This window comes from Chiroxiphia lanceolata, chromosome 2, assembly GCF_009829145.1.
Source record: "Chiroxiphia lanceolata isolate bChiLan1 chromosome 2, bChiLan1.pri, whole genome shotgun sequence".
Taxonomy (NCBI): domain Eukaryota; kingdom Metazoa; phylum Chordata; class Aves; order Passeriformes; family Pipridae; genus Chiroxiphia; species Chiroxiphia lanceolata.
The window spans coordinates 59,706,698-59,730,426 of NC_045638.1; the positions used below are offsets into that span (position 1 = coordinate 59,706,698).

Genomic DNA, 23,729 nt, shown 5'->3' on the forward strand with positions numbered 1-23,729 from the left:
GGCAGCTTTCAGGGTGAGGACAGATGTACATTGATAGAAGAGACAGTGAGATTTTCTCTTAAAGAAAATTTAGCATCAGAAACCTTGAATTAAAACAAACCAACCAAGCCTAAACCTCTTTTCCAGAGTTTCACCTAACAACTGTCACTGAGAAAATACTTGATGGTATTGCATAACATTTTGATCAGTATGACTTTAGATTGCTTCAGTATTCTGCAAAACCGTGCTCTGCAGGTCACTCAGGCACTTAACCAAGGACACATAGATATCACCTCTTGCCACAATTTGACCCAGTGATAAAAGTGTATTTTAAAAATATGAAAATAGTTTGATTGACAGGTTTGAGTTTTCTTCCCCATGAATCTCTGCCTGAAAAGACAGGCTGCCTTAACTCCAGGAGTTCAATTATACAGACTTTGAAGGAGTAGAAAAATGATAATGAATACATTTTAGAAACTTCTAAAAAGTTACTTAAAATAGACTTTCCATACATAATGTTACCATGTGAAAGTCAACTGCATCCTGGTCTTCTGGGACTAGCAGACAGCAGTCTGTGTTCATTTGGAAATTCAGTAATGAGGCACCCCTGCCTCTGATGGTCTGTATGGTACTGTCAGTGGGGCTCTGCCACAGAGAGGGCTTACCTGTCAAGCTGTTAATTTTTTTCAGGCGGTGACACGGGAGTGATTTCACTTAGATTAGCCAACATGCTCTTTCTGGAAATGTATCCCAGCTTGCCTTGTTCTTTTTTCTTTTTCTTTCCTTTCCCCTCCCCTCCCTTTGTTTTTGTTTAAAAAAAAATCCAACCAAACAACCCTTTGTATTTTAGCAGCTTGATGTAGGTCTGGTAAACACGAAGCAAGGACATTGTACAGTAGAGTGAGAGAAGGTATTTGATAAGTGTGGTGCATTTATAAACGTATTCTCTCAAGCCCAGAAAGATAAGAAATAGCATGTATAGCCCATATATAATGACTGGCCCAGGTATTTTATGGCATCAAGGAGCCTTTCCAGCATCTCTCATTTCACTATTCAGCCTTTCAGTAAAATTGCTGAAGTGTGTTTGCTCAAAAGCCACTTCAGGTGCTTCCTCTTTGGACTGAAATACAGTGGTGTGGGATATCACGTTTCTAAAGCGGTCAGTGGCCTTTAGTAGAAAACAGTGTGATACAAGGCTTGCTATTAAAATACCGCTATAAGTAATTAAAAGATTTCAGGATACTTTTGTTGCTGTTGTTAAATACAAATTAAATTTAAATGCAGGCATTTAAATAAAGGATTGTCCTAATTTAGTCAGTATGTCTAAATGTCATGCTCTTTTAAATGGGAAGCGAGTCACAATTGCAAGCCATCTTGGCAGGGTAAAAAATGGATATGCAATCATCAGTTCACAACAGTGTTTTGTGTTCAAGGAATAATCAGATCTCTTTTTATCGAGACTGCACTGCACTGCTAGCCAGCAACATGGCTTTTTTTTTTTTTCTGTTCCAGATGATTTTGGAACTGCATATGCTTTTTCAGTAAGTAAGCTGGACTTCTATAATGCTTTGCTTAATGTGCTTCCAGATTCTTTTATTTATAGGCATCAGCAGATTCAGACCGCAGCTGGTAAAATACACACAAAAGAAAAAGTGCATTTGTAACCTATTAAGACTTTGCTCTGAGATACCAGTGAAGTTCAGGATTTACCATGAAATATTACTGAGTGACCTTTCAAGGAGCATCTGAAGACAACACCTGTTTGTCTTGGTGACCTCTGTTTTATTTTTCTTTCTCTGTTGAAGTCTTTCAGTGTTCTGCTTTCCAAGGGAAGTCTGGCCTTTGTGTGTACAATGTGTTATCTTCAAGAAGCACTGGGACAGAGGATTGAAGTAACTCAGCATCTCAAATGAGCAATTCTTCCAGAAAATATGCATTGTACAAATTGGCTTTGTTGAATAGTAAATATATTGTGATTTTTCTCTAAGTAGTCTTAGTCGTATCAGTATGTCATGATGTACTCATTAACTATTTTTCAGTGAAAATTGGTGGAAAGGATCCTTTGCAACTATGCAGAAACCTACATATTCGGTGTACCTAGTGAAAAGTAAAAGCTTTCAATGCAGTAGCACATATTTTATGAGTTTGTAAGATGACAATGTAGTTTTTTAGTGGCATAATATAGAATGAACAGAGGTGTTATAAATCATTCATAAGACAAAAAATCAGAAAAATAATGTGAGTGAACACGTAACTAGAGCTCCCATTTAGGCTCTAAGGGATCTTATTGTCACTAGCTTGTGCCTAATGAAGCTGTTTTCTTAAGGAAAGTGCCAGTTCCTGCAGAATCAATCTTTGCTTTCAAAGGCATCCTGTGAGAGAGACGTGACAGACAAATCCAGATAAATCCAGGGTGACTCTGGAGATGCTGGAAAGCAACAGGCCTCTCCAGTAGAATTGCAAGGAGGTGAAGCAGTAGATGCCTAAGTTAGGATCCCATCCCAGAAAATAAGACTTTTTTTTCAAAAATGGTCTGGTACCTCATTTATTTTTTTAGAGTTAGTAAAAGTCTTTTTACAAATTATTGCAAGAAATGTGTGTATTTCTTCAATTCCTTTTGAATTTCAGAATTTAGTTGAGGTTTTCTAGGTGTTAACATACACTAACCACACAAAAACACGAGGCAATGCCTCGTAACATTGCATATGCAATATTATTAATTAAAGCCACCTTCAGAATCACATTGAAGATGCTCTTTTTTTCATATGCCACATATAAGATTGCTATGGCACAAAAGTATCACCTTCTTTGTTGCTACTCCCATCTTTCTTCATTGTAAGATGGTCAGGAAGAATTGGATAGCAACTTACAGTATATCCTTGTCTAGCTTTTCTTTCTCCCTTCTTTACTGGGAGTCTTGTATTCAGATGGACAAACAAAAATATTGGGAAGAACCAGTACAAGACGCTTGATATATTTTAGAAGACAGCTGGAGATAGCCTAATAAATTACCTGTACTTTGGCAGGTCAGGTGGAGTGTGACCAACCTAATGACCACTGTCCTATGAATCACAGTGAACAGTAACACTTTAAAATTGCCATTCTTTTAAGGACTGGAAAACTTACCTAGATGTAGCAGTTCACAAGATACCACATTGCTGCTTCCCATTTGCGTTGTCTCAAGAACTGGCACTAATAGCATTTAATGTCTTCACAACTTGTAGTCCCAGGTTTTGAAAGGTTGATGCCATCATTCTTTTCCTTGAAGGATGTAGTGGTCATGAAAATTAGACAAAGAGGTGAAATAAATGAAATGTTACCCAACAGGTTGGTGTTGGAGTTGGGCAGAGAACCTCCTCCTTGCATCCCAGGGCTGGCCGCTGACTTGGGCGCTCTACAGAGCCTCATTACAGTGGTACATTTAATCAGCTACACTCAGTGTTGTAACTCATTGTCTGCAGTGTTATGGATATCTAAAGGGTAGGATTTTAACTTCACGATCTACTGTGTTATTGAATTAGTTTTATGTTGTGTTAATTTCTTTGTCTCATGGCATTCATTGCCTGTGATAATTGATGCACAATATATAGCTGATTTCTGTATTCATTTGGGTAACTGCATTTAATTGCCTGGTATAAAATATGCACACCAAGTACAATCTGCTATGACTGCTATGACTGAGAAGTGCTCATTGATATAGACTCGAGGGTGCTTTATCTTCCTGACAACCTGTCTGAGGGAAGTCTTAATGTCCCTTGCAATCCACCATCCAAGGACCAGTCCTTGCATTGTGTCTACAAAAAGAGAGACCACCCAAAAAGTGTAATGTGAAATTGCTTTACAAAGTGTTTGGCATTAACATTTTGTTAATCAGAAGTTCTCAAATAAAAAAATTTGTATTAACAACCCTGGTTCTCCCAAATCTCAAGGAATAGCAGGGCCCAGAACATGTTAGACATTTTCTCCTAAATGTGAAAATAAATCAGTATTATAGTTTTATTTGCTTCTGAAGTTACTCCCCTTGAGTAGAGCTACTCCCATGAACAAGTGTTTATAAACACAGATTTCTTTTACACATGAATTGCATATCAGGAATACTTTCTAAAGGTGCAATGTCAGTAAAAAGTGTTGATTAATGTCTGCTCAGGTTACACAAGATCTCTGCATAAGCTTATGCTGTCTTGCCTGTTTAACCAATGGCACAATGATTCCATTTATTATTAAGAAAGCAAGAATCTTTGCTAGTAGATGTATTTCTCATTGAACTTAGCACTTGGCTTTTTAATATGACCTAGTCAGTGGGTGGGTTTATTTTCCTGGGTTGGTTTGTTTCCAGTGCCATGAAGGCTTTAACAGTGCAGCGTCTCAGCTATAGAATGAAAAGCTGAAATTTGCCCAAAGCTGATTTAATTTTAAGCATTAATGGAACCTTCTCTATCCAAATTTTTGAAAACTTTTAAACAAAAGCTAATGTTTGAGTCTAAATCAGGTGTGAAATGCCTGTAAGATTATTTTAGCCATAATAAATATATTGCTCTGTGTTAATGTAACCACTGAGTTGTCACTCGAAGGGATGTTCACAACTAGTATTTTTCTTTTTAAAAGAGCTAGTTTCTACAGTCTGTGTCCTTCAGGATAGAACATTAGTTCTGCCTACAGCTTACTGCAAATTATTCAGTGTTCATAAGTTCGTTTATCCTTGTTATTCAGCTCTCTTCCACTGACAAAATAGCCTGCAGCAGTTTTTGGTTAGATAGAACTAGTTTTACTTTAGGCTTCTCACGTGCTCTTTTATGGGTTTTCCCCAGTTCAGCTTGCACTGCATCCAGGTCCTGCTGATAAAACAGTAGACTTGTTGGTCAGAGAGAAAGCAAAGCTGCCCAGAGCCAGTGTGGGCTACAAGAGTGTGTTTTGAGCAAAGAATTCTATGGCATATTGGGCAGATCTAGCAGTATAGTACAACATAAGTTTCAGCAATTAACCTACTGATTCCGCTTTCTTTCATAATCATGGTGTTATGTTCTTGTTCTTCTGCAAGGACTTTAACAAATACTTGTGGCTAATTCATGAACGTATACCAAAATTTGAAATATGTGGACAACCTGTCAGAAGGCAAACATCAAAAAGTCACCTACTAATTCCCAGTAGGTGAGGCGCATTTGTCTAGCTCAGTGTCTGATCCTTTATGCACCAGCTCTGCATTTCTTGCAGAGCTGGTGCAACTGCAATGTGGATTTGGGTGGAAGAGATTGTAGCAACAGATCTGTAGTTTGGCAGCAGATCTGCTTATGTCACCTGGTGCACACTTCAATAAGCAGTAAAATGGGGGAAGGAGGGTGGCAGAGAGAGAGTACAATGCCCATTCTCTACCTCTTATCCCAGTAGTCCATGCCTACCTGAGATGCCCCCAAAACCAGGGGGCAGTACCTCCTTCCTCCCCGTTGGTTACGGTGATGCATTAAGGGGACAAGCAACTAGCATGCAACAGGGTATGAAGAGGCATTTCATCACTGTTGGCTTTTAAATCCCCCTTTCTTCATCAAGGCAACAAGGCTGCTGGTCAGGGGAAGAAGCGAACCACTCTCATCTGAGCTATTCAGCATATGTTTGTAAATTGGGACTGGTTTGGAAATTATTCACAAAGAGCAAGGGGAGAAATACCTTATTGACAAGGAATAATTCAGTGAGCCCTAACCTTGAAATAGATGTTTGTGGTCAGAAGTTTATAGCCTCTGTGGAAAGAGCTAAGTACAAGTTTAAGGAGCTGAACAGGAGACATCCAGTTTTTAAAAACTGGACATAAATCTTGGGTGCCTTGCCTTATGGTAGTGATATTCCCCACAGATGACTTTCATTCAATGTTTGTTTGGTGTTTATAGATGTTATTTAAAAGCTAATTTTACCATAAAAATATTTTATGTTATGTATAATGAATAGTGGAGATCAAATAAGAATTGGAATTGCAAATTCAAATATTAAGAGTTGATAAATATTGACTTTTAAATGGACCCACTGTAGATTTGAACAAAATGCTTTTTAGCCTAGTATACTGGTTATTTGTAAATTACAACAAACTAAAAAATGTAGAGCATTGCCTGATCTCAACTCTTTCTTTGATTTTACAGCCATTGATGTGGTGATGTTCCTATGAAGTGATCTATACAGTGTCATGGAACTGTAGTATAAAGCTTTCTGGCTTGTACTTTATGCACATCACATGAAAAAGTGTGGGAGGTACTAAGCTAAAATACAGTGTAATTATGTTAATTGTGTCTTTTCTAAGGATGAATCCTTAAAGTTTGCATGTTGGAAACCGCTTAATTAAGGTCTTTCAAGTACTTTTTTAAAGTTAGCACAACTATTTTAGGGCTGAACAAGTCACCAAGATACAACTGCACAGCATTAATGACTTCTGATCATTAAAAAATGTTCAAAAGGGTCAGTTGCTGGCTTCTGGTACCAAATACCCTATGTCAGATCTCGTAGGCTGCTGGACAGCCAAAAAATAATGTAGCCCTCCTTTGCCCATAGTCCCATGTAACTAAGGCACAAAAACTAACATGGGTATGTGTATGTGATCATCCTCAGTGCAGCATTTTCTTCCTCTGCTTTAAGTGCTGGGAACTCACTTTGGTCACGCCTCTTACCAGTGGCTCATTCAGCCTTTCCAGCCAGTGATGCGCTGATCAGCAATACGCTGACATGGTCAGCTTCACAAACAACAATAGCAACAGCAAGAAGTTGCCCTTATGTAAAATTCATGGTCTGACAGATACTTGATGAGAGCAATCAGCTAGAAACAGATACTCCACTTTTGCTTTGAGCTAACTAACCTTTGTGAGCCAAAGATACAGTGTTAGTTAAGGAGCAGGCATCGTCCTCAGCTTTGTTAGGTTTTCTTTTCCACATCACTGCAGGATCCATTCTGTAAATCATTGCATAGTATTTTTTTTCCTTTTTATCTCAGAACAGACAACTGTTTCCTTGAAACTTGCAACATCAGTTAATTGTTAACGGTTTAAAAAAGAATAAATCATATTCATCCCTTAATATGTTCTTTCAGCTCATGCCTTCATGTTGAGGAGGCTGTGTAGCTACTGATAAGACCTAATTTGTGAAGGGCTTTTCAGTGGTCTGACAGATTCATATGTGTTACTGTTTGTTCAGCAGGCAAGGATGAGCGTTTGCTGAAACACCTCTACAGTACCTGCTAAATGTGTGCAAAGAGACTGGGTCTGGTGATCCAGAGGGAGTGGACAGGAGCTTTGAGTGGATTCCCAAAGTGGTCTGTTGTGTTCTGACTGTGGCACTGATAGTTGATTTCTGTCTTTTCTGTTTCAGAGCCTAATGAGCTGTATGTGGGCCCTGTGCTTAGTGATATCCCATCTCAAGATGCTGCTAATACAGTAGTTCATTATTCCTAGCTGAAGAAGTCTAACGGGAACAAAAGGAACTGGGGAGAAGCAATGGCTGCTGGTAAATATCTCAGGTCTGCAAAGGTCATAAGAAAATAGCTGGAAAGAGCTGATTTGAGCTGTGACTGGGGAGGGGAGAAGCAAAAATGTGTGATCACATCTTGTGTTTAGTGTTTCAGTATCAGAAAGGTACCCTCCCTTAGCTATCTGACTCACTCTTCCTTCCCCAGCCTAGGAAAATCCACACCTGGGCTCAGTCTATTTTGACCATATTAATGAAAATTCTCTCTTTTTTTTTAGAACAACACTTGGTATTTCCCATAGTGAATGGATTTAGCTTGATCTCTTTTTATTTAGGGGATAATGTGTTCTGAAATCTTTTACAAACAAAAAATTGCACCTCCTGTTTAGAGCAGGGCCAGCCATAGGGTCAGGCTAGCTGCTCAGGGCTTTATCAAGTTGCGTCTTGAAAGCTGCCAGGGGTGATGACTGCACAGCCTGTTCCACTGCTTGTCTGCCCTCATGGTGAAAAAGTTTTCCATATAACCAGCCTGAATCATTCTTATTTCATTTTATGTCTGTTGCATGTTTCCATTGTCTTTTGTTTAGCTATACAATACCAAGTACTATTAGCAATGTTTTAAAGGTGGATCACAATTAAGAAACAAAACAAACCCAAAATCAGCAGTGGCGATACCTTATTTTCACTGAAAGTTTTGGTTAAAAATTGTGATGCAATGACTTCTCTCGTTTATTTTCTTGCAGCAGCTGATGGTTTGGGAAGCATAGCTATAGACACCACACAGCTTAACATGTCAGTCACTGATCCGACAGCTTGGGCTACAGCTATGAATAATCTGGGGATGGTTCCAGTAGGACTAGCAGGACAACAGCTTGTGACAGGTAAGATTTTTCTTTTTTCAAGAGATCTCTTGCACTGTCCATGAAGTCTTTGTGTCTTCTTAAATATATATGGAATGCTTTCTGAGGATATTATATTTTTATGTTCTGAAAATATCACCTATGATTAATATTGCATACTGTGTATTAATCGCTTCTTGTAGTAGGAGTATAATCCATATTATATTTGAATGTCATGGAAAAACTAAAACTCTTGGGGGAAATTGAACAACTAAACCATCAATCCTTACGCTCAGTTGAGACCAGGAGGAGGTCATGTAAGAGAAACATTTGGTTTTGTTTCTCTGTTCAAGCAGGATGTCTTGAGATTCTACCAAGAAATACCCTGATCTGAGAACTCTTGAAGGGAGATTTTGAAATTATGTTAGTTGGGCAGAAAATCATGAAGTTAATTCTCTAATTAGTTGATATTAGTGAAGTGAAGCTTTCCTGTCAGGTGTGTGCTTATGTACTTTCTGACTGGCTCCATAAATTGAATTTCAAGAGATTGTTTTTGTTTGACTCTGTCATTTCACTTCCCAAGCATAGTTTGGGAGAGCATTATAAGGGATTACTTAATTCTAACACCCAGAGAAATAGTATTTGGAAACCAGCAATATTTCACAGACAAGCATGGATATAGCAGACTTTATTGGCAACAGTAGAGGCCAGATTAGTTGAGATTAATAAAACTTCTTTGCTCCTGTAATGCAGAGAAAAATTATTTTTATATGAGTGGGTGCCCTGTAGACACAAGCCACATGCTAGGCATATGACAGATCCCCTCTGGAAGCTGCATTGCCACTTCAGCTTAAGAAGAGCTGTTCAATATCTGTATCAGAGCAGCATCCTGTCACATCTGTGCTTGTCCGTGTAGACATGGATGCAGTGAGCCAGGTCATGATGTAAATCACTCTGCTTGCCTCACCAGGGATGCGTGATGCTTAATTTTGGCCAAATATGCCCCCTCCTGACACTGGGAACTGAGTGGAGCTGTGCCAGTTCACAGCTGACGGTCTGGCTCTGAATTACCTGTTTTACAGGCGGGTAAATTAAGCTGCAAAAAAGCTGATTTATAATGAATCAGTCTCAAGCAGAGAGTTTAGCTAGTGGAGGCTGTGAACTGATTCGTGATCTCTGGCTTTAACCCCACGCTCCCGATTAAAAGAAACAAGCAAAGCCATCCACTCCTTTGGATCCAATTTTCTTCAATGTTTTTATCAATGACCTGGATGCAGGATCTGAGTCCACCCTAAGTTTACTGATTATACTAAATTAGGAGAAACCACTGATTCTCTTGAGGGTAGATAGGTCTAATATAGAGATCTGGATAGATTAGAGGGCTGGCCCATCACCATCTATATGATGTTTAATCAGGACAAATGCCAGACTGCACCTGGGATCAGGTAATCCTGGATCCTTGTCCTGGGGGACAAGAGGCTGGAATGTCCTGCAGAAAAAAATCTGTTGGGTTTGGTTGATGGGAACCCCAGTATGAGTCAACAATTTATACTGGTGGCCAAAAGGGCCAACCTGGTGTGCATTAGGTACAATGTAGCTAACCAGTCAAAAGAAGTGTTTATTCCACTTTCTTCAGCATTGGTGCAGTCTCACCTTGAGTGCTGTGTGCAGTAAGAAAGATATAAAAAATATTAGAGTGTGTTCAAGGAGAGGCAACAAAGATGATGAAAGGATTAGAGGGCAAGACTTATGAGGAACAGCTGTGGATACTAGATTTGCTCAACTTAGAGAGGAGGAGGCCGAGAAGAGCCCTCATTGCTGTCTACAACTTCCTTATGAGGATGAGTGCAGAGGGTGATGCTAATCTCTTCTCTCTGGTGTCCGGTGATAGGATGTGAGGGAATGACTTAAAGCTGCATCAAGGGTTGTTCAGACTCGTTACTAGGAAAAAGTTCTTTGTGAGGGTGACCCTGCACTGGAACAAGCTCCTCAGGTCATGGCCTGTTGTTTAAGAAGTGTTTGGACGACACTCCTTGATGCATGGTTTAACTCTTAGTTTGTCCTGTGTGAAGTCAGGAGCTGGACTCGATGATTGTTGTGGGTCCCTTTGAACTCAGTCCCTCTGTACTGTGCACTGGTATGGCCTCACCTTGAATATTGTGTGCACCACAATATAAGGAAGATATTAAGCTAATAGAGCGTGTCCAAAGGAGGGCTACGAAGGTGGTGAAGGGGAAGTCATGTGAGGAGCAGCTGAGGTCACTTGGTCTATTCAGTCTGGAGGAGACTGAAGAGAGATCTCATCACAGTCTACGACTTCCTCATGAGGGGAAGAGGAGGGGCAGGCGCTGATCTCTTCTCTGTGGTGACCAGTGACAGGACCTGAGGGAATGGCCTGAAGTTGTGTCAGGGGAGGTTTAGGTTGGATATTAGAAAAAGGTTCTTCACCCAGAGGGTGGTTGGGTGCTGGAACAGACTCCCCAGGGAAGTGTTCACAGCATCAAGCCTGACAGAGTTCAAGAAGTGTTTGGATGATACTCTTGAGCACGTGGTGTAACTCTTGGGAATGGTCCTGGGCAGGGCTAAGAGTTGGACTCGATGATCCTTGTGGGTCCCTTCCAACTCAGAGTATTCTGTGATTCTGTGATTTAGTGATTCTTTGTGCTGATGGGGAAACAACTTTTTCTATTTTCTGGTGGGGCTTTGCCTGAAGGTGTTGTGGTTAACTTGAATGCGATTACTTCCAACCTGAAAATAGCCATATGTCAAAATCAGCTTATGCTGCTTTCATTTATAAGCAGTTTGCTTGCATATCCTGTGGAGATTTGCCCAACTCTTTGTCTTGCTTTATTCTGTCTCTTCAGTTTTGTTGTAAATTGTGTCCTCAGATGTGCTGTGCCATCCCTACATGGCAGCCTCATCTCAGGTGCAATGCTTTTCTCCACAAAGAAGGATCTCCAGGACTTTATTTCATTGACAGCCCCCTACTGTAATTTCCATAATTATGTGTATCACGTATTGTAAAGATGTTGTACAAGTCAGTTCATATTTGTTCAGCATTTTCAATGTATAAAGGCTGCCATAAGTAATAAATGTTAATTACTGAAGTGCTGCCTTATTTCTCTACAGGTGCAGAATAACTTCTTTTCTTTCCTTTTTTTCCCTTTGTTTGAAACTCCCTTGTATTCTCAAGGTAAATAGGTGCTGTGACACTTCATTATATTTCCTTCAGATTCATAGGTTTTTGACGCATTTTCTTCATGGCAAATCCATAGTGGCAAAACCTCAGTTTGCCACAAAAAGACTTACAGATTTATTTCCTCTAGTATATTTACTGTATCTGCATTCAGTGAGAGTTTGCATCACCATATTTGACCAAATATCTAGCTAGTCCTTAGCCATTTTTGGTGATTTTAATTTTTTTGCTAGTAATCCTAGTAGTGAGCTGAGCTTTATCAGCAGCCACGTATTGCTTTGGCTACTGTCATCTGTTACATTTCTCTGAGATGAAAATTACACACCAATGTCCTAGTGCTAATTATTTGTCCATCTTTAAATGATTTTTTTTTACAGCCTTGTTGACAGCTAGGAAAGTAGTAAGCAGTATAGATTAATCTTATAGAGAGATCTTTTCTGGATATTTTACATAACCTGTCATAATCTGAAATTTGGTGTATGGTATTCATCTGTATCCTGTCATATCTCTTAGACTTCTGGTCTTTCATTGTTCAAAGAACTTACCCATTCATGGACTTTCATTCCACAAGCTGGCTGGTTTCTGATTTCTATGCAGAGCATTTTTGTTCTCACATGTATAGAGTCCATATGAACTACTCAGTCTTTTTAAAGGTTTTTTATGACTTTTTTTTCCCCAACAGTTCTTAGGTTTGCTGCTGTGTAACATGCTGGGATGCCTGCCTTGTAACAGTTATGCTTCCCAGTTTGCAATCTGTGAAGCTTTTATCTAGCTCGAAAGTTTGTTAAAATGACAACTAAAGCTTCTGCAACATCTGGCCAATACTCTTCTCACAGCCTGGGATGCAGGCTGTCTGGTCTTGGTAACTAATCAATTTTAAGCACTGCTAACCTTTTAATACCAGTTTAGATGATATCTACACTGTATTTAATTCCTTATCTCCCAGTGCTGTAAAATTGGATTTTTGATCTGGGCAAATATCAGAGACTTTAATTTGTAAAGAAGAATTCTTGTTAATAGTTGTATAATATCTGTTGTGTTTCTACATATATTTTGCTTCCACTTATTGTTATGCAGAAAGCTTACCTTTTTTTCATAATATTTGGCTGCTGCATTACGTCTACACTAATATATGCATTTATACAGATACATAATTCATACAATAAACTGTACTTTAATAATGCATTAGTTAAAGTGTTAAAGATTGATGTGGAATAGTTATGGCTGAAAAGTCTTTTCAGTCTAAATCTCCCCTTTCAGCAGGTTATAATTTCTTATGAAAATTTGCCTTTCAGGCTGAAGTTTCTCATGGATGGTTTCAGCCCAGAGAAAAAAACAAGATCTGGAAAAGTTGGAGGAAATCTGTTAAACTGCTTTTCAATTACCCAGACCTTAAAATTGCTGTTTCCTGTGCTTTAAGACTTTGATAAATATAGTCAGATGAGAGCAAAAGTTTGTAGTTTGTAGTTCACCTTTTTGAGATCTAAATCCTTTTTTGCACTCAGCAACTCTGATTCAAGCACATCTTTCAAGTACATTCAAGTCTGCTGTGTGGTTACACTTTAGGACTAGAAGAAATACTCAGTGACCTAAGACATCAGAGAATGTTTTATTTTGCTTTCACACTGGTACTTCTAAAGGCAGTTTTGGCGTTCCTGAATTTAGTGTTCTTGTGCTTTCATTTGTTTCTGCAAATACCATCAGTTCACCTGTTTTCTAAAGGAAGATATTCTACTGAGAAACTTACTTCTCTGTCATTAATTAACCAGTGCTCTGAAAAACATGAAGCAATTTTGAGGTGCTTTCTTCCAGAATTATTTAGATTATCTAAATACTTTTGAGTCAAAAAGTTCCCTGGTACAAATGAACATGTAGAGTGGTACACAAGTGATAATTCATTTAGACTTTAAGCTCATGCCCTGTGATGTGTATTTGTGCTCTTACAGAGTAAAATAAACCACAGCAGCAGACATCCAGCAATAAAGTTACAGGTCTGCCTAGAAGTCAAGGGTGTATCTGAAAATGGATGTGTTCTGCTTATTTACAGAATAATTATTAAGGCACACTTTTCCATGTGAGTCTGGCCAACATGCCTCAGCCTCAAGATACTAAAATGTTCTGTCACCCACAGTTTTTTTTTTGGCTAAAGTTGTCTTTGATCACTTGTACAAAATCCTAGTGAAATCAGAGACTAGGAAACGTTGAAGCCTAACATCTTGCTTACCAAAAGATATAGAAAAGAACACCATTTCTGTGGCTTCAGGCATGTATTTCTTAGACGCTGGAGGTTCTGAAATATTAGCCACTTACATCAACCTTTCTGTTTTTCCATTTGTCTCTGCTTTTCCCACACACTTGTCTTTTGACCTGATTTCAGTGGAACATAGGAGTTGTCAGTTCCAATCAGGTCACCTTGCTTAGGATTGTGCTTTTGACAGTGTTTAGTATCAGATACTTCACAGGGAGAGATGTACAAGGCAAATCAGCACTGAAGTGCAACTCTCTCCAATGGGCTTTCTTCTCAATCATTAATAAATAGAACAAGGTTCCCCAAACTAGAGGTTATCTATCCAAATCAAGTCACTTTTTATCATACATGTGACAGTAATTAGTTGTAATCCTGAAACTGCAATCCCAGACTTACTTTTTGATAGCAGAAAAATTTGTGAAATTTTGATTAGAGGTTCCCAAATCCCAAGACACAAGGTTAAACATCCCTCCCAGATTTTATTAGCTCAAGTCCTACAAGTGTTTGGAGACATAATATTCAGACTCTTTCTTCAGAATGAAGATTGTAACTAAAGGTGATCACTTTATTTAGATTCCAATTAGTCTCAAGCATTTTTCCATGTGATGGGCATATCAGGGGGAGGACTAGTAGGATGGCTTTTCCTTCTACTCATATCTCAAGAGATCACTGATTCCTACACAGAAGAGAAGACCTAAGGATTATTTGAGAAAAATCACATGTGGTCTGAGACTTAAGAATCCCCTCACCTGTCTCCCTTGGCTATGGAAAAGTCCTTTAAGTGTCAGTGTCTTTCTTTCAGGAATCCTTTATTAATTATTGTTGACTGTGGGTCATCTTATGCTGACTAAATTGTAAACATATCCCTCATTGTTCTGGTTGTGTACTATTTTTGTAGGGTTAATGAAGAAGAATCAAATAAAGTAGGAAATCAAGGTATATTTGATTGTGTTCAGCACCTCCCCAAAGGAATACTGCATACTAAGAAGTGCTGAAATCCTTAAGAAGTCAGCTGACCAGAAGACTCTGCCAACTCTCATGTGTATATCTCTTCTTCTGTGGCCTCTCCATTACTGGAGGCTTGGAGCCACTGGTAGCCGTCTGGCGGTCTCATTTCATTCTACCCATGTTACCCCGTTAACTATTAAAGCTTCCTCTTTTTACACTTCATTGCTTAGCCACTGAACCAGTGTGCCAATGAGCACATAACTTGAATCATCCAAGACATGCCTAGCAAAACATAGGTTCCTTTTCTGTAATTAATACTTACCTCCTGCTAATTAATTACAGGGTCTATCCACAAAACTTTTAAAGTGAGCCACTTGTATTATGAGCTGATGATAGTCACTTTTTTCAGGGAAAAAAATGCGTGAGAATCTATGGTTTGTTACTAAATTTTAGCACGCTCCAGATGTCAGTTTTGGTGCACACAGGCAGCTGGTGAAGGCGCTCCACGCACTCTGGTTCCCCTGCCCTTGTAAGCTGCAGACCACAAGTAGCCCCTGAAGAGTTCAGCAGCCCCATAGCACAGTGGTGTCCAGCATTTTTACCCCTGTTCTGAACGCTGCACTGGCTTTGACGTCTAACAGTAAAAGAAGGTATCAGAAGTCTTAATAAAATCTACAGTTTTCTACAGGTTTTACAACCCTCTCAAGGTTACAAGGTATCTTCAGAAAGCGTCTTTTCAGCTATTATGGCTTCACAACCTGTTTTATACCCTGTGTTTTGTTAACAAGTCAGCCTGTAAAGCAAGAGAAAGGTAGTAAGGTAGGCTCTGAAGAAAATAATATGATTTTCCTAATTTTGTTCAAGTTCTCTTAAGTTTATTCTAGTTCCTTTCTACTTTGTTCTTATCATCTTCACTACAGAAACATTGCATTTTAGTCAAGAGGAAAAGATACGCCATTTAAAGTATCTGAATGACCAATCAAAGTAATTACAGTTGTATGAAACATATTCTGAAGGATTAGTATTGAACTTCTACCCAGATAAAACTATGTATTTTTATTATCAAGACACAGGAGAGCAGCAAAGGTAAAAGAGAATAGGTACTGTGGGAATCCCAATATATAGAGCCACTGGGAACATCTCTAAAGTATTATATACTAGTGTAACAAGTAATTTTTTTCATTGACCTGAAAAGCTCCTGCAGAGTTAATCACACTTTCTATCATGTGAGTGTTACTCAAGGAGACTTCACATCAGGGGACATTAAAGTGCTAGGAACAAACACAGTCAGTTAACAACAGAAAAAGGAGAGAGGGATTTGACGGCCATAGGAAATGTGGCAGAAACTCTGAGTGCCTTTGACACGCTATCAGGGGTAAGTGTGCCTCTTAGGTCATTCAAGTGCCTCCTCTATATTAGACCTTAATTGAGGCCAGGGATGAAGATAATGATTCAAATCTGCTTCATGCTTGAAGATAAATAGTAGTTTTTAAGATGGTATGAAGGGCTGAATGTCCCAACTAAACAAGACTCAGTGGTGAGCAGGGCCACATAAAGGGAATTGCTAAGTGAAAAGTTTGTGTTGTATGTGGAGTGAAGGGTTTTTCAGGAATATGGTATCTCTCTTTCTGTTAAACTTTTGTCCAGATCGGTTAACAGTTGAGGAAAACAGACTGGTTGCTATTTGGCATATTCTTCTTAGTGGTCTCAAAATACTGGAATAAATTTATGATGCAAACAATGTTGTTTGGGTGTTTTGGCAGGGGTTTGTTGGTTTTTGGTTTTTTTTTTCATTCCTGGCTGTCGGTAATTATACCACCAACAATGTGTTTGGCATGTTCTTATTTGATGTTACAGTAAAGTAACATAAGGAAATATTTTATTTTTGCAGAAGTTTTTCCTATCTTTTATCATGCTTTGGAAAGCCTCCATTCCCATTATTTTTTGTGTGTTTGTTTATTTTAGACGAGAAAGCCCATGAGTAATTATGAGCATCCCACTGCATAAAGTTAGCCAAGAGGCTGTTGGGAACCATTTGCTACTGACTGTTTACTTCTGTTGGAGCGCAGCTTGTCTGCAGCACTTTCCCTTCACACATCACTCCCCATCTTAGGATCCCAAGTTCCTTGGCTGAATGGGGAATCCAGTGTAACCCCTGTGTGATATAGAGTTTGACGATGGAAAAGTTGAGTTATTGTGGATAGAAATCAATAGAAAGAGCAGATTAACCATTTTAACTAAGCAATTTTAACTATCAATACCACGTTTTGTATTTTCAGGGATAATAAAGGCTTGTGAATGGAAAACTGTTCAAAGGTGACCTGCTGAGCACAGTCGTGGTGTCTAGGTGGCAAGGTGATGATGACGCTACCTGAAGCCAAAAGCTGTTTACAGGTTCTGTGGATGATCCATATGGGATGGAGACAGCAGTCCCAAGAGGACTGTTAGCTAAGTCCATACTGAGTGTTCTCAGGAGGACGTAGAGATCAGTATGGCACAGATAGCACCGGCTGGGGAAGTCCCAGAGCAAAACTTCCTTGAGAGGGGAAGACTTAAACATGAATGAATCCCCAGGCAACCATCCCAAATGAAGGGCTATAAAATCTTTTGTTCCTCCCCAGCCAGGCTCTCTTTTTGCCTGCATGGACTAGGTGGATGCTTCGAGCCTGGCCCCTGGAGGGCAAGCATGAGTAGCTCACTTTCTATGTTTTACCTGGGGATGAAGGACATAAGCATGGTTTTCTTTTTTCTTTCCTTTCTGACACCTGTCCTTCAAATACCCTTTGCTTATTGCATGAGAATCAGGTCTGACAAAGTGCAGGAAGATGCACTTTCAGTGCACTGCAGAAGTCTGTCTGAAATATGAGCAGAGACAATCAGTGTGGAAAAATGTCTTTTGATGGTCCGCATTGAAGAAGAAAGTTGAGTTTCAATGAGCCTAACCCCTAGGCATGTAAGGGAGCTTGTAACAGAATACTTCATTAACGTTGGCTTCGGTCAGATAAACAATGGGTTTGCCGCGCCTTCCCATGTGCTGGTGGTGACAAATGATGTGCGTGACATCAGCAGCTCTGAGTAATGTCTCTCTAATGGGAAGCAGCTGGTCACTGGAGAAGTTTTGTTAGTGGACATGGAGGTGAAAGATAATTAAACTTAATACGTACAGTATGCTCTAATATGCTGTAGCATGGATTTAGATTGTATTCTGCCAAATATAAAAGATATTTTGTTGCTGTGGCTTCAGAAATTTAATAGGTCTGTTCATGAACAAGAACAGCTTTATCTGTCTTGCCTGTTCTTGCACATTTCTTAATCCAATTTTTCTTTTCTTAAAAAATGGTTTCCTTGACTCTAGCATATTTTCCTTTATAAATAATGTCCTCTTCCTGACCACAGTGCCTACATTATTTAGTAATTTTTTGTTATTCCAATTCAGGAAGGGCACAGAGATAGTGAGCTCCAGTAAGTTAAACACTGCCTGAACGCTTAAGAGTCAATCCTGGCTGAAATTGCACATGATCTGTTTTCGTTTACTGAGATAAACCAGGTAGGTAAGGGACTGCATGGAAACAATAGGATAATACTGATTGGCATGAAAAGCAGCAATGATTATGGAGCTGCCTGCCTATTATGTAGCCTTTTTTATAGGTATCTTGGCACAGCAGTAATATGGTGCTAAGTGAAAAAGCAGCTTAACTCTTTTTATCTGATATTCTGAGTCAGGCACTGAAAACCAGGCAAACTATTGTGTGCATTAGAAACAGGCAGACAGTTCCTACCTTCTCTTCCTCTTTGACTATGCTGCTGTGATATTTAGAGAAGGATTTGGAAAAGGGAAGGGAAAGACCTTTGCTAGCATTTAGAGAAGACAGCACCATAGGAGAAGGTACAAATGTGCTTAATGTCACTTTTTTGTGAAGATCTGGTAGCACAAGCTGTGTTTCAGAAAAGACATGTCCAGACTGCAGTAAATGGAGAGGGAAAGTTCTATGCTTCTCCAACACTTTTCTTCTTTCTGATGCATTTGTATTTTGAGTGGTTTGTTTCCTTAGAAATAAATGTGGAATATTATCAACTGCAGTTTTGAAGTTTTACCCTGTTTTGAACTGCATCTGTCAAACGTACTTAAACCTTCTATTGGAAATCTCCTTTTTCAGGACTTGATCTATACTTGGACTTGCATGAAGGACCCTTTCCAAGAATAATCATTGAGACCTTTTTCTCTGGTACCTTTTGATAACAATTTTGGCACCTCAAGCATACTTTGTTGAGCATTTTTGAGACATTGCAGAATATCCTACAACTTAATCTGCTAGAATAGCCAGTACCATAAATAAATTAAATATTCATTAAAAATAGCAATAAATTCACCTAAATCAAGAGGAAAAGAAAGAGAAAAGTGACCAGATTTTATGGTCTTTTAATTCACACTGTGTGCTTACACCCAAACACAATGCTGCTGTCCTTTAATGTAATAAATGTCATAATATCTTTTTTTTTCTTCACTGTGCTTTTAATACATTGGTAACCACCTAGGGACTTACAGAAGGGCCATGGGTTGTGAGTGGAGAGAGCTCAGAAGCTGCACCTGGATTTCAGGACTGTGCACAGGTACTAGGGAATGGGAGGAATCTGCAGCTGAGAAGCTGAGTAGCTGATTTAATGAACTGCTTATTATAAATATTGTGGGGTCCCTTTATGTTATTAGCCAGAATTGAGTATATGAAAAAAATCAAGTACAAGTTTATTCTTGCTATTCGCCAGCCTCTGTAAAGCAAGATTTCTATTCCAGTTCTTCATACATGTGTTGCCTTTTAAATTTGTATCCTTTTGTTCTGGTCTGTCTAATTACCTCAAATGGATAATCAAACTTGATTTTATAATAAACCATAGCCGGTTTAGGCTTGTCATGACTGATTTATCGGCTCCCAAGACTAAAGACTTTCAACCTCAAGACTTAAGATCATTTCTGGCTGCAATTCAAGGTATTAATTCTGAGCTTTAAAATCTGAACGTGGTTTGGAACATGTGCCCTATGTTTTCTCTTCAAAAAGAGAAAACAGACTGTATTTCTGCTGGTTTTTTTGTTGATGGTGTCTGAATGGAATTTAAGCTGGAATTAAGATAAAACAAACCCAAACCATCTGATTCTGAAGAAACTGGCTTGCATGTAACCGTCGTGACAAAGGCTGTCCTCTCGAAGGCAAGGGGGCTATTGTATATTGTCAGTTTCTAGTAGGGGGCCTTGAATGCGATCAGACATCTCCATCAAGGATCCCAGCACATACCTCCCTATAACTAATTGCTTCGGCACCACCTGATGGGGTGGCACATGTCTCTACATAAGTATAAAGAAATGTAAATGTGCAGTGCTAAGAAAACAGAATTATGATATCCGATGACTCATATGCACCATTTGGTGTCCCTTAGGGACTGCCTCTCTTCCAGTGTTTTACTTCAGCAATTGAGCTCATCGGGGACACGAGAACTAACCGTCCTTCCAACTATTTATCTGGAGATTGGAGGCCCTGAGTTCTCAGTGGAGGGCTTTTTTACCTCAGTTTCTTTAGCAGACAGTTGTGTTCCTACCTCCCTGCTTTCTCACTGACCTGATCTCTAGTCTTCTATCAACAAAGCATTGTCATAGATCTGAATGCAATCTCTGTAATGCTACAGATACCTACTAATGGGCATGAAGGTCTCAGCTCCCTCAAGTAGTAACAGAGGGATCCTGTTATTCTAAGGATCACGTAACGGAAACATTATCATACATCTGCTTGTTCTAACCACTGTTCCTGGGTACTGTAATTCTTCCTAATGCTAGCAGGCATTGGGTTGTGGATCTAGTGGTATTTTTTCAGAGTTTTCTTGTTAGAATTGGAAGACAGTTTGGGTTTTAGACATTTCCTAGGTTGTTTGCCTTATCCTAGCTCATTTATTTCACATTTTCCAATGCAGAATAGCATCTGGCCTCTCTGGGCCATGTTGCATGAGAGCTGCATCTCACTGGACTTGATTATATGACCCATTATTTGTTGTTCTTCCAAGATTTGTTTTATCTGTAGCCTCGAAGTACTGTATTTAATGCCTCATCCACATATTATGTAGTAAACATGAACTAAAGACATCCTCCAGAGGACTTTTTTTATTCCTCACCATGTTTTTATGATCAAAAGATGACAACTTGTCATAGTTTTTTTTTACAGTTGTGTTATAGATTGAAAATATCAGGAAAGTCCATGTTACTTGGTGGCTGCATATAAATAGAGTTTACAGGTTTGCAAGTACTTCCCACTCTGCAAACTCATTTGGGGATTTAAAAGGTAACAAACCTGTTTTCACTCCGGCATCAGTAAAATACAGTGGTAAAATGTCGCTGGGAAAAAATTGTTGTTGGAGCCTTGATTGTCCCTCCTGGAGTTCCAGAGAAGAATATAGAGAAGAAAATGATCCCGGGATTAGGCAGAGAGAGCCCCTCCATCAATAATATAGACCAGAATAGGACCCAGATTCCCTATTCCCCTTGTAGAGGTTTGCAGAGCCAGCAGGAATAAGAGGTTGCGATTTTTTTTCCCTTGCATTAGTAAAATAAAGGAAAATTAATCTGACCATAGAAGACCAGGCTTCATCTGTCTTTTAGGTTAGAAAATCTGGGAAAAAGAAACCAAACAAAAACAGTCTTTTCCGTCACATGTAATTAACCCCCTCATTTAAAGCCCAGGCCCACTCACAGCCTGTGCTGCCCTGAATTCAGAGACTGTGTGCTGACAACAAATAAACCTTTGTGAGTGCAAAGGGGAGGAGAAGAGAGAGGCAGGGTCAAAGCAGGCTCCTCCAACATATATTTGCTCACAGAGCAAGGAAGCAGTTGGTGCATATTTTTAGGAGCAGGCTCTAGGCCTACGTGCCTTCTGCATGAAGCAAAATTTATGAGTAAAACTTATATGACTTCTTGGACCAACTCATGTACCTAGAAAAATATGCGCCAGCCCTCTGATTATCTGAGGCAACCAGGGACTAAAACTTTAATTATACTAAATATATAGAGAGACAGTAAAAAAGGTGAATTCAAAGGAAGGAGTAGTTCTTGCAGTACATTATAATTTTCCTCTCTTTATTAATCTTTTCATCTGCCATAGGCTTACCTAGCTATTCCTTTACAGAATAGTCAGTGTCACCACTTTCTTTTAATATTCCCTTCTATTTTACAGGTGCCAACTAGCCTTTTTGTCTACCTGACTTAACATGTTTAATCAAACTCAAAAGATGTGCTCCCTACTTGTACTCTGCTTGGAAGTTCACTGTTTCTTAGATTTGAACATGGGCTTCTCTTTTTTTTTTTCTGACTATACTGGTGCATAAACCTTGTCCTGTTTATGCCTTTAGACCACTACAGCTAGAGCAATGCTATTACGAATGTGTGACATTATTCTTAAAGTAGCCCTCCAAATCTAGACCCACAGGATAATGGTCGATTTATGGCTGTAAGGAAAGGATCTCTTGTGTAAGAGGGGTAGTCATCTAAGGGCAAAACAGCAATTTGATCTAGTTTTTATACACAGAAGACTTTTTTATTTCTCTGTTCTTGTTCTGTGCTCTTAGTCATTTATCTCTCCTATGGAAACTTGTCAAATACTTTTGGAAATTGAAACAAATATGCTGCTTCCATACTTATTTTTCTTATCATTTATAACCACAATGTCTTAAAAAAGTTCCAGCTACTCCTCCTGTGCTCCCTATCTTCCAAATCCCTTTTGCCTCATTCAAAATGGACTATTGTTCTATTTCAGTCTGACACATTTTTCATCTGTCCCTTTTGCAACTGTTTTCTAGTCGATGTCTTTTGTGAAATTTTCATGTGATGAAGCTCTTCAATGTTTTAAGCATGTCTGAAAATCTCATCCTTGTCAGTAAACGTCTTAGCTGTTGCTTGTATGCATAACCACTCAAGAATATAACAGCTTTTTACTAATGTGACTTAACCAAAACGAGACTATTCTGAGTTGCTTCTCTAGTTCACAGTAATTTTTCCAGTAAGGTTGAGTTTGAAATTTAATTCCTCTTTGTTGGTGGTGTTTAAGGAAGCACTGCAGTGATTTCCCAATAGTTTTTTTTATAGCAAGGAAGTATGTACATGGTTCTGCCTCCCTGTTACTGAATATGCAACAGAAGTGACAAAGAAAGGACTGTAATGACAGTATGTTTCTGCCATAGCTTTTTGAAAGAGATAAGAATCTCCTTCGGGGATGGAGAGATTGCTGCAGGTGGGCCAAATCACTCTACAAAATATTCATCTTTTTTACCTTTTCCACCTTTTCCATATGAGGAGGTAAAAAGGCTCCTGTCTGAGATGCTATGGTTAGACATTTTGATGTGGACGATACAAATCTTTCTGAATCTATAGTGAGGGCCCAGATTGACATTATCTTCATTTCAGCTGAAAGGGATTTCCACAATAAGGCTGCTGCTTTTTTTCCTCAGTGAACAAAGAAATTCCTCACCAAAAAACCTCATCATTTCCTGATATTAGATTATATCCAAGATGAAAGTAGACTTCTTCTTCAGAACTAGAATTGAATTACAGAAAGGGTTCCTGGATTGTGTCATCTCTGAGTTGTCACATTGTCACGAAACAGGGAAAGATGGAGAGAAAAATTCAGTTTTCCTGGGATCAGCCTTGCTTTGTACATTTTAGATTATATCAGCCCTTGAATTAGGAATGTTGCTGTGGCATTTAGGCCCATGCAAGCTGTTGTTGTGGAAAACTGCAGAAACTGTACTAACAAACAGATGGAGATGGGCAGAGGATAAGTGAGGTTCCTCTCTCACAGGGACTTCTGCTGGACGAGTGTGACAAAGCCAGAGGGAACAGCTACAGGGGTGTGGGAGAAAACTGGGCTACCACATGCAGGCCATAGTGGCTGCTGAGAGGTTGTCAGGGAGGCACATGAGCTTACTTTGAAAGGCTATCATGAGAGACATCCTTGAGCTTGCCTGTGCAGCTTGTAGGTAGCACCTTTAGGTTCCAAACCAAATATTTTGTATATTTTGTTAAGTAAAAGTTGCGAATGATTACAAATTT

At 39.1% G+C, this 23,729-nt stretch overlaps 1 protein-coding gene across 9 annotated transcripts in view; it reads left to right on the forward strand.

Moving 5' to 3' along the window:
- The window catches only part of ENOX1 (ecto-NOX disulfide-thiol exchanger 1), a 361,700-nt gene that overhangs the window by 219,552 nt on the left and 118,419 nt on the right, over window positions 1-23,729 (forward strand). For 8 of the 9 annotated variants that reach the window (XM_032680006.1, XM_032680004.1, XM_032680003.1 and 5 more), the window contains 2 exons: window positions 7,321-7,455; window positions 8,160-8,297. In XM_032680006.1, coding sequence (XP_032535897.1) covers window positions 7,446-7,455; window positions 8,160-8,297 — 148 coding nt within the window. In that variant the 5' untranslated portion in view covers window positions 7,321-7,445. Of the gene's footprint in view, window positions 1-7,320; window positions 7,469-8,159; window positions 8,298-23,729 lie in introns of all 9 variants that reach the window. The other variant, XM_032680009.1, reaches the window with a different exon arrangement.